This window comes from Gavialis gangeticus, unplaced genomic scaffold (genome assembly GCF_001723915.1).
Source record: "Gavialis gangeticus isolate Ggan-Ray unplaced genomic scaffold, GavGan_comp1, whole genome shotgun sequence".
Lineage (NCBI taxonomy): Eukaryota > Metazoa > Chordata > Crocodylia > Gavialidae > Gavialis > Gavialis gangeticus.
Window position 1 is genome coordinate 171,431 of NW_017728995.1, and position 10,699 is coordinate 182,129.

Consider the following 10,699-nt stretch of genomic DNA (forward strand, 5'->3'; position numbering starts at 1 on the left):
CCCCTATGCCAGAGAGGAAGTAACTCATACTCTTATCTCTCTACTGTAAGGGCCATGCATTAGAATCCCGGCATCCCAGCATTCATTCCTCTGCCTTTTGCTTCCTGCCCCATCTGCCTCTGTGCTGCCTTTCCCCCTTCTCAGTCTGATGCACACTACCTGTGACATGCTGTAGGTGGCCTGCGATGCTTGCGGCACTTGTGTTGCAGGTTTGCCGTCCTTAGCTTAATACATTCTCTATGGTTTTGCATGACTACTGGCCTGTGTGGTTTTTTTTAAAGTTCTTTAGATATTGTTTGAGCAGTTGTGTATGTACATTTTTTTAATCAAAGGGTGACAAGTCGGTAAGATTCTTTTTTTTTCCTCCTATGTGACATTTTTGTAACTGTAAATAAAACATTCTTTGACAGGATTATGCTGAACTGAATCCAGAGTTTTTTGTTTCCTTTTAAAGAGGGGCATGGGGCTAGTCTGCTGTTTCTGCCTTTAAAATGCTTTCTTATTCCATGATATTCAAAGACAATATGTAGAGGAGGGCTCCTTTATGTTCTGTTCTCCCTAGTGCACCCACATAAGTTTTAATTCTGAACTAGCACATCACCTATCTAATGGAACAGATGAAATGTATATGTAAATATTTTGTACTTTTTTTAGATGAAGTACGTACAGGCACATACAGACAACTATTTCATCCTGAGCAGCTCATTACTGGAAAGGAGGATGCAGCTAACAATTATGCCAGAGGCCATTACACTATTGGAAAAGAGATTGTTGATCTAGTACTAGATCGCATTCGCAAGCTGGTAAGAGTTCAAACAGCAAGATCAGTATTAAAAATTTCTGTGTGAAGTCTCTTTCATACATACCTAAGTTAAATGAAGGTTCTGGTGTGTGTTTGGACACCCAAAACTTTTTGGGATATAGATTATCTATCTTGTGATCTTTCTGGACTCAAGTTTTTGACTGAAAATGTTTCAACAGTATTATATGGTCATAAATAAGCAGATGTAAATGTTTCTTTTATGAGAAACTGATAATGTATATTTAATTATCTTTATATTCAGGTTTTTCAAGGTGATTGTTTTGCCCTATCCCTGTAGTTATGGTATCAAATTACTGTAATTTAGGGTATAATTTTCAGTCATCTGAATGACTTAAGCACTTCAGTTTGTTTGGGTTTTTTTTCAAAAGAGTTACTTAAGTGTTGGGGTATATAAATTAGAAAATTCATTAAATTCCTAGAATTAAAAAAAATACTGTCTTAAGTTAGCTCAGCAAGATAGATTAACACTCCTGAAGAAATGTAAGCTACACATTTTTTCATTGCATTGTCATATGTTCTCTTTTCAATTTTGATTTGAATCGTATCTTCCTATGCATGTCTTACAATTCAGTTACAGTAAGTTGAACTCAAATATTTAAGGTAACTTTCTGGTTTTTACTTAATAAAAACTATTGTAACACATGCATATGAAGATACGGTTCAATGCATAATGAAAGAGTTTGCATGACTGGCTAAAATTCTAAAAGTAAGATTTGGTCACACAGTAAAGTTGAGGACAGTTTTATAAACTTAACAGACAGTCTGCTGAGTATAAAATTATGTCTTGAGTGCAGATATGATAAAATAATTGGGGTCCAATCCTATTTTGATTTAGATCAGTTGAAATTGTGCTCTTAACTGTAGCATAGCATGCACAAGTCCCAGAAATAAAGTTTTGCTTTGAACAGAAGTCATACAGTTGAAATCTCTCTCTAAATTAATGCACATCAAATATGTTCTATAGACATATAAAAGTTTTGGTTTGGAGCAGGGGGAGGTTTCTTCTCTAACCTGCAAAGTCCTCACAATCTATTTGGAGAGCTAATCTGGTGTTTTTGTTACTTGCGTGGTAGCAGACCATTGCTTAAAAAATACGCTGTCATGGCTAGGTTTTCCTTTCACTTACAGCACTAAAATCTCATTGGACAGTTTACTAAAAAAAATGAGATTTTACTGGTATAAGCAAAGCCATGACAGCATATTTTTAAGCAATAGTCTGATGACATGCAAGTAACAAAAGCAGATAGATTTTTTTGAGAACTTTGCAGCTTAGAGGGACCCCCGCCCCCCAGTTTTACATGTATTCAGAATCTAAAATATCCAGATACAATGTAAGAACCCACAACTACCAGCTCTGAGTTAAAGGTTTGAATTTTCATTTACCTTTTTAGGAATGTTTATTACAAGAGTCTGGCATTAATAACCTAGGGATAAAGAGAAGGTATTTTTGTTTTTAATGTAATTAGCCCCAGGAATCTTTGATGTAAAATCTAACATTTCAGATTAATTTTCTCTCCAACTTTTTCCCTTCCCACCCCCCTTGTAGGCTGATCTGTGTACGGGGCTCCAGGGTTTCCTCATCTTCCATAGTTTTGGAGGAGGCACTGGCTCCGGGTTTGCATCTCTACTTATGGAAAGACTCTCTGTTGACTATGGCAAAAAGTCTAAATTAGAATTTGCAATATACCCAGCACCACAGGTTTCTACTGCTGTAGTGGAACCCTACAACTCCATTCTGACTACACACACAACATTGGAACATTCTGACTGTGCCTTCATGGTAGACAATGAAGCTATATATGACATATGTCGTCGCAACCTTGACATCGAGCGTCCTACTTACACAAACTTAAATAGACTCATTGGGCAAATAGTTTCATCCATCACAGCTTCGCTTCGTTTTGATGGAGCCCTCAATGTAGATCTAACAGAGTTCCAAACCAATCTTGTCCCATATCCACGAATCCATTTCCCATTGGCGACTTATGCGCCTGTCATTTCTGCTGAAAAAGCATACCATGAGCAGCTGTCTGTGGCAGAAATTACTAATGCTTGCTTTGAGCCAGCTAATCAGATGGTAAAGTGTGACCCTCGCCATGGCAAGTATATGGCCTGCTGTATGTTATATAGAGGTGATGTTGTCCCTAAAGATGTCAATGCAGCCATAGCTACTATCAAGACCAAGCGTACTATTCAGTTTGTGGATTGGTGTCCAACTGGATTCAAGGTATGTTTTTCAAAAAATGTAATATATGAATGGTCAGCAGAACAGTTAGAGGTTGTTTTCACACACCAGTACAGTAGTGTCCCTATCTTTTTAAAGTTCACATGCTAGATTACATTTTTAAGCATGCATGGGTAAGGCTTGCAAGAGAAGATAGTTATTTCTATAAATTAAGCCATAATTACATTTTTTTTCAGAACGCTGTTTTACTAACAGTCACAATCTATTACTGCTCATCTGTGCAAGCAAAATCAGTAGAAGTGCCATGAGATTTAGCTATCCTTGGATGATGTTGTAAAATGTCTAGCCATGTGTCACTTATGGTGCCTGCATCACCTTTAAGTTCTTGCCTCTGTCTTGATGTTACTGAGGGATTCTTGAACTAAAGGCAGCTGTAGACTGGTGAAATAGTATGCACATACCAGTTGTTATTATTTAACGCACCAGTTGAGTACCTTGCCAATTACTATAGAAATTGCAGTTCTGATGGATAGCCCACAAGCTCCTGCCCATGCTGCTGCAGCAGCATTTCCCTCCTTCAGCTTCTGCTTCCTGTCCCCCATTCCTGCCTTGGAGGTTGGGTGGGACCATGGGGACCCAGGGAGCCAGCATAGCAGGTTGGGGAAGGGGCTGCAGCAGGGGAGCGGGCTGCAGCAGGGGAGCATGTGCACAGCACTGCCGGCTGCCCAGAAGTTGGATAGCCCTAGATAAAGTCATGAAGTTTTGTTTTATTTTTGTGGTAATTAATTGGAATTTGTCCAGAAGTATCCTATTTCTCTTGCCAACTCATGCTTTTAATTGCAAGTCTCACTATTTCTAGTAGGTTCTTTCCCCTTCCTCAAAAAGCTCCAGATACTGAAATAGTGTTTGGGAATTTCAGCATTTTGGGTTGTTTTTTTTTAAAGGAGTTCCTAGTCGTAATTGCAAAGAAAAATGCAGGAAGTGCACCTTGACACTTAAAACCAAGACACAAAAAGCCCCCAGCATTGATTACAATTTTAGGATATTTCTGGGGTTGGGCTCATAATTTTTTAACTTTTAGGGCTAGTAGTGTAAAGCCAGTGAAATGAATGGGAATGCTCCTGCATAGATTTCAGTTAAATAAGAGGTTTTCTGAATAAACTACAAAGAAAACTGAAAAAGGTATTTGAAAACATTAATTTCATTTTTGTTTTTTCATAGGTGGGTATTAATTACCAACCTCCAACTGTAGTACCAGGAGGTGACTTGGCCAAGGTACAGCGGGCAGTTTGTATGCTGAGTAATACAACTGCCATTGCAGAAGCATGGGCTCGCCTTGATCATAAATTTGATCTGATGTATGCAAAGCGTGCCTTTGTGCATTGGTATGTTGGAGAAGGAATGGAGGAAGGAGAATTTTCTGAGGCCCGGGAAGATTTGGCTGCACTGGAAAAAGATTATGAAGAAGTGGGTGTAGATTCAGTAGAAGCAGAGGCAGAAGAAGGGGAAGAATATTAAAAAAAAATAAAAGTATGAAAGGTTTCAACACAGAATTTTTCTTAATGCACTTGTTTGGTATACAAATAAAAGTTTAAATGTTCAGTTTTCATTTCTGGTTTAGTGGTTTATTAAACTGTTGCATAAAATGGAAGATGCTCAGATTTACTCATTTTAAGTAACAAAAGCAGATGTCAGAAGTACCAGGAAATTAATGAGAAAAGGATGTGGGGAGGTAGCTTTGCAGCAAGTGGTCTGCAGCAGCCCTTTTGATTTCTGCAGAAGAGGAACTACAAACCCTTCTACTAAAGTGATCACATGGAAATATTTATATAAAGAAAAAGTTAGTACAAATAGTTTGGTTCATAGACACTGCTCCTTTAAGTTAGCTGATAATGGAAAAGCAGTATTGCGTGGACATTCTGTTGGCAATTATCTAAAGGAATATGAATAATGAAAAATACATTAAGATGTATGTACCCTCTCTTGCCTTAACCACTTGCTGAAATAAAATTTGGACCTAAGTTTCAACAGGTGCAGTTAAGCCAAACCTGGATCCAGCAGAGTGATTGATGGCTGAAGCACTTAGTTATATTTTATAGTTAAAAGTAGCATGCTGACTTTTAACAGGACAAGATTGCCTGTTGAATAAGTGTAGATAAGGAGGAGATATGTTCATACTGGGACATACATTTTTCTTCTGGCTTGTATAGACAAAGGTTCAGTTTGGCCTTGTATCTGATCCATCTTGCTCACCTTAATGAGCACGAAGTATGTTGAGCGATAAATCATAGAAAGTTAGGGTTGGAAAGGAACTCAGGATGTCATCTAGAGTACCCTATTCAAAGCAGGACCATCCGCAACAAGATCATCATAACCAAGGCTTTATCTAGCCAGGCCTTAAAAACCTCCAAGGTCAGAGATTCTACCACCTTTCTCGGTAAGCCGTTCCAGTACTTCACCACCGTTTTAATATGAGTTTTTCATAATAGCCAACCTAAGCATCCCTTGCTGCAAGCTGAAACCATTACTCCATGTTCCATCATTTGTCACCGCTGAGAACAGTTTAGCTTCATCCTCTTTGGAACCCCCCTTTAGATAATTAAAGGTTGCTATCAAATCCCCCCTCAATCTCCCTTTCTGCAGACTAAATAGGCCCAGTTCCCTCAGCCTCTCCACAGAAGTTGTGTGCACCAGCACCCTCACCATTTTTGTTGTCCTCTGCTGCACTTAACCTGTCCACGTCCTTCCTACAGGGGGCCCAAAACTGGACACTACTCCAGATGTGGCCTCACTAGTGCAGAATAGAAGGAAGTAATTACTTCCCTCTGTGCTGGTAATGTTTCTGCTAATACAGCCCAGTATGCTGTTAGCCTTCTTCACAACAAGAGCATGCTTTTGACTCATTCATATTGTCCACTGTATCCCCCAGGTCTGTGTCTACAGAGCTGCTGCTTAGCCAGTCAGTCCCAAGGCTGTAGCAGTACATGGGATTCTTCTGTCCTAAGTGCAGAACTTTGCCTTTGTCCTTGAACCTCATGAGATTCCTTTTGGCCCAATTCTCACAGAAGGAGAAGGTATCGTGAGTATACAGAAGAATGGTTCCGACTGGTTAGTCCCTGGGTGGATGTGCAAAAGAAAAGAAAAAAAAAAGAGAGTGAAAGCTAGGCGCAATTGCAGACCCTGATTGGGGATGCTTTTGTAACCCAGGCTGTACTCCAAGAGGTACCCCCTCTCCAACTGAAGGGATCAAAGCAGGTGCACAAGCGCTGTGGGAGATGTAGGGACTCTCCTCCCGCTATAGAGCAGAGCCAGACTACCAATGGGGCCTTAACTATACACCTTTTAATGGGAGAACAGTACTGGGACTATAACAGGCATAAACCAGGGGGTATAGCAGACACTACAATTCCCCAACAGGGCAGAATTCAACAAAGCTTAGACATTTACAATCACTGACAAAAGACAGGGTTAATAAAATATAACACACAAACAGCAGAATAAACAATACTGGCTGATGAAATAAAAGGCACAAAATACAAAATGTCAAATAACAAGGAATATACGGCCTAGGTACCAGGAAAGGAAGAAAACACAATGACCCCTTTCCACTGCAACAAGAATTTCTCTGTTATTTCACTCACCCCAGCTGGGACTTGAACTCAGATCTACATGGCAGGCAGAAACTCTCCTGCAACCACCAGTGCTAGTGCTGGTCTAGCCTGCTAGGGGTCTTGACCTACCAGGAGCCCTGGCCTCACATTGAGCTGCCTAGCCTCTGATTGGAGGAGCTGGAAGCAGAGCTGGGAACCTCTCAGGTCATTGCTCAGATCCTTGCTGGAGCTGGGGAGCCTCTCCTGCTGGCTGCAGCCTCCTGGGGATCCTGGAGCCCTGTGGGGATCCTCTTCTGGTGGCCGCACGCCACGCTGCTGAGGGTCCAACTACTGCCTGCAGGTCCTACTCCTTTCAGCTCTTCTGGGGCAACTGCTCCCACGCCACTGGCCCAGCTCTTTGAAGCTCCTTCCTTGTGAACCCTCCCTGGTCTGTCCTGAGTCAGCCCTGCTGCCCCTTTTATCCCCCTCCAGGTGACCCAAGGGGCCAGTCAGGGGACACGGAGGGCAAGTCTCTGGGGCCTGACTGGTGGATAAAGGGAATTCCAAGTCCTCAAATCATCTTTTACCCTTTCAAAACCCCTGGGCCAAATCATTACCAGATTGGTGAGGAAAGGGAATCCCAAGTCCTCCAACCATATTTTGCCCTTTCAAAACCCCTGGGCTAAGTCACTGCCAGCTAGCCCGTCACACTTTGCAACCCGGTTGCCAGAGGAAATGGAAGAAAAGTTGAAAATGTAGCTCTTCCAAGTCCCCCATTTTGCTGACTGCAGAGGGAAGTGAGTCCATGTAGCACCACACGAAGTAGGAAAGGTTCAGTCTTCCAGAGGCGTAGGTTGTAGCTGTTGGTCTAAGGACATAGGCAGACAAGGTTCTTCAGGTAAATCCAGTATCTTTTATTAAACCAACTCAAATAGTTGGAAAAATTCTGCTTTGCAAGCGTTCGGGCACAAACACCCTTTGTCAGGCTGAGGAGGTATCTGCAGATGGTCTGTCTTCCTGGATGGAGTGGTAAAGCAGCCAGAGGCTGGTATGTATGGCAAGAAAGCCAGTCAGTGAAAATGTAAATTGAGGTGGTCAGTAGGTGAGATCATTGTAAAAAGTCAAAGGGTGGGAGACGAGAGAGGGGGAAGGAAATGAGAATAGCTGGTAAAAAGTGGAGGGTTTACCTGGGTCACAAAGGGTGTTTCAGAAAGTTTCTTCTGACAAAGGGCCTCTGCACAACCCTGGGGGTATTGCTGCGACCAAGACATGTAACTGAGCTATTACTGTGCAAATTAAAGAATTGGCAAGGCAGAATGCCTTGAGACACAGGGTTCTCCCTTTTTCAAGTAAATGGGAGAGATCCCAAATCCCTCAAGCAGACAGATTGGTGGCTTAGGTCCTTCAGATATAGTATATTTTGTCAATCTTTCATTTTAAATCCTGTTTGTAAATCATTGCCTGATTTAGTGCCTGACACTAGAAATATGCTGATACAGAACAAACCAAGTCCAGAGGTCATCAACATACTTGTCTCTGGGGGGTGGGCTTTTAAAAATACATTTTTGTTCAGGTATGAATTTAGACTTGTACCTGCAGCCATCTTCAATGATTTTTTTCCAAATTAAAATGCGTGCCTGTATTTGTGTAAGTAAGCACATGTAATTACATAAATAGATATTTGATAGGGAATGTCCTTTGCATGTATCCGTGAAAGGGACATTGCTCTATTATATATGTAAATAAGCATTTTCAGTTTGGTCATGTATGGAGCATTGTGGACTGAATTGTACTAGACCTGCATAGATGTGCAAAGAGATGAAAAAAGTCAGTCCCCTCGCTGCACACTTGCGCAAGCAGAGACAAAGGCAAAATATCAGCCCTCACATTCCTAGTGCAAAAAGATTTGGTAATTTTTGCAGCAACAGGATCATTATAGGCTTTGTGTGTGAAATATTTAATATGTAAAATATCCATACTTTGGTTCTCCCCAAATCTACAAAGTGCTTTTTTCTATATGATTGAAATTATGGTCATATTCCATGGAGAATCCAGCATGGGGTTGGTACATGGGATCAGTCTGCAGGTATGATCCAGTGTGTCAGACCATCTCATCTGGCCTGCAATGCTCCCCTGGGGTGAGGAAGTTTGGCAGAGAAAGAAGAGTGGCTACATTAATAGCCATGGCAATTAATGCTGCCACTGCTCCTTTGCCATCAAATTTCCAGACCCATAGAGGGCCCTACAGGACAGATGACATAGCTCTGAGGGCTGGAGGTTGAGCACCACCGATCAATTGTATGGATGTTGAAAACCCTTTTTCTGTAATGAAAATCCAGAGAAGACTTAGAAATGTACATTTGTTGCTTGAATTGCAACTAATAGTATTGCATATAAATAAGTACGGTACTTCATTGTCTCTGCAGTTACTGCAGATGTAACAACATTTAGGAATGTAATCATTAAATTAGTGACTAGTATCACTGAATTGTTCAAATAGAAGTCCCATTTTCAAAAGAAATGTGCGAAGGAAGCATCTGAAGTACTGCTTTTTGACCAGCAGATGTCCCCACTTACTTGATTTCCCTTAAATTAAAACGAAAACATTACCAAATTTAAGCTAATTGCATTTTAAGTTTTTGGAAATACACAACTTTAAAAGAATCTTTCTCAGCAGTTCTATAAACAGTTTTATACATGGCATTTCTATACTACTATGGTAAATGTCTTATTAATCTTAAATTCATTTTTCTAAAGTACTGATTTTTTCCTCAGGCAATAATAGTATTTGTACAACGTGGGTTCTGAATAGATATAAAAATATGCATCTTGTTTGCTATACTGCATTATTATGCCCATTTTACAGAGGAGAAAATGAATTATCAAGTAAGATAGTTAAAGTTACGGCTGAAGACTCTGGAAATGGAATTCGATTCTCCACCTTCCCAGTTAGTTCTTACCCTTTACCCTCTTTAATTGCCTATATGATTTCTTTTTAAATGTGTCTGGAAATTACTTAAGATGAATTAAAACTCCAGATCTTTTTATAACACTGACATTTCTTTAGAGAAGGGACTTCAGTTCCAAAGGACATTAGGATGACTTTTTCATTAACAGATGAGAGACTTGAAATGTCACGATACCGAGACAACTCATCTCATACAAAATCTGAAATCATATGACTCTCAGCTGAAGATTATGGTCACTCTTGGTTAATGCCCATGGAACAGTTCCAGCACTTGAAGAAAACAAGTTCATTTGTTTGTTTTTATGAATTTTCTTGTGGAAAATAAAAAAAACTCTTTTAAAAAAACTGCAGGGGAAAAGCGTACCAGCTAGATTCAGAAAGGCTATGCAGTAGAACCTAAAAGTTACAAAGACATCCAAAGACCAGCTCTTAATTTCTAGAAGCACTGATACATATTCAGGGGTGTACTTGCTGGCCGTGTTGGTCTCAGACAAGGATTCATACAAAAAACTAGAACTCTTGGTTCCAAAATGATACCTTTTGTCAGAGCAGCTGGTACATGTCAGGGTATCAAACTCCGAGTTTTCCAGAGGCGGAACGGAGCGAGCAGGGGCAGGCGCGGCAGCACGCGGGGCCCTGGGAGTCTCTTGCTTCTACCTAGGGGGTCTCACATGGGCCCGGCGGTGGCTCTTGAAGGAGCCTTAGACTTTCGGGGACTCCTTCCGAGACGCAAGCAACCAGACATCGCAGCCTCGTAGTCCTCCTCCTCTTTTACTCCCAAGCGTTTTCTGCGCTTAGTGAAGAGAGCAAATAACAACTGCACCTCTCGCTCCCTTTTCCGAACCGCAGCACCTGCCTCCCGGCACCTGTGTTCCTCGGCAACTTGTCTCTTGGGGACCGGGGCCGTCCTCGTCCTACCCTCCCCGAGCCCCTTTGTGTTCAGGGCCTGGGGTCGCCGGCCCGCCGGCCGGCACATAAGCCTCCCGGCCGCCAGCGGCAGCCAGCGTACATGCTGCCCCTGTGGGAAGCGGCTGCAGGCGCGGAGGCTCCGCCCCTGCTGGGCGGTCCGGGGCGGGAGCGTGGCCGGGCACGGAAGCGGCCGTTCGCCCTGCTGTTGGCGGGGTTGGGGGCGC

The 10,699-nt window shown here is 41.8% G+C and overlaps 1 protein-coding gene and 1 long non-coding RNA gene across 2 annotated transcripts in view; one reads left to right on the forward strand and one right to left on the reverse strand.

Annotated features, from left to right (window-relative positions):
* The window catches only part of LOC109287864 (tubulin alpha-3 chain), a 12,472-nt gene extending 7,855 nt beyond the window's left edge, over positions 1 to 4,617 (forward strand). Inside the window, exons 3-5 of the mRNA XM_019503115.1 lie at positions 655 to 803; positions 2,370 to 3,050; positions 4,230 to 4,617. Of these exons, the coding sequence (XP_019358660.1) occupies positions 655 to 803; positions 2,370 to 3,050; positions 4,230 to 4,526 (1,127 nt within the window). The 3' untranslated portion in view covers positions 4,527 to 4,617. The remainder of the gene's footprint in view (positions 1 to 654; positions 804 to 2,369; positions 3,051 to 4,229) is intronic.
* Positions 4,618 to 7,051: 2,434 nt separating this feature from the next.
* On the reverse strand, positions 7,052 to 7,254 carry LOC109287808. Its single transcript, XR_002094957.1, has 2 exons — positions 7,216 to 7,254; positions 7,052 to 7,138 (listed from the first exon to the last, which is right to left on the reverse strand). It is a non-coding gene; the product is annotated as an uncharacterized LOC109287808 (long non-coding RNA).
* Between the last annotated feature and the right edge of the window lie 3,445 nt (positions 7,255 to 10,699).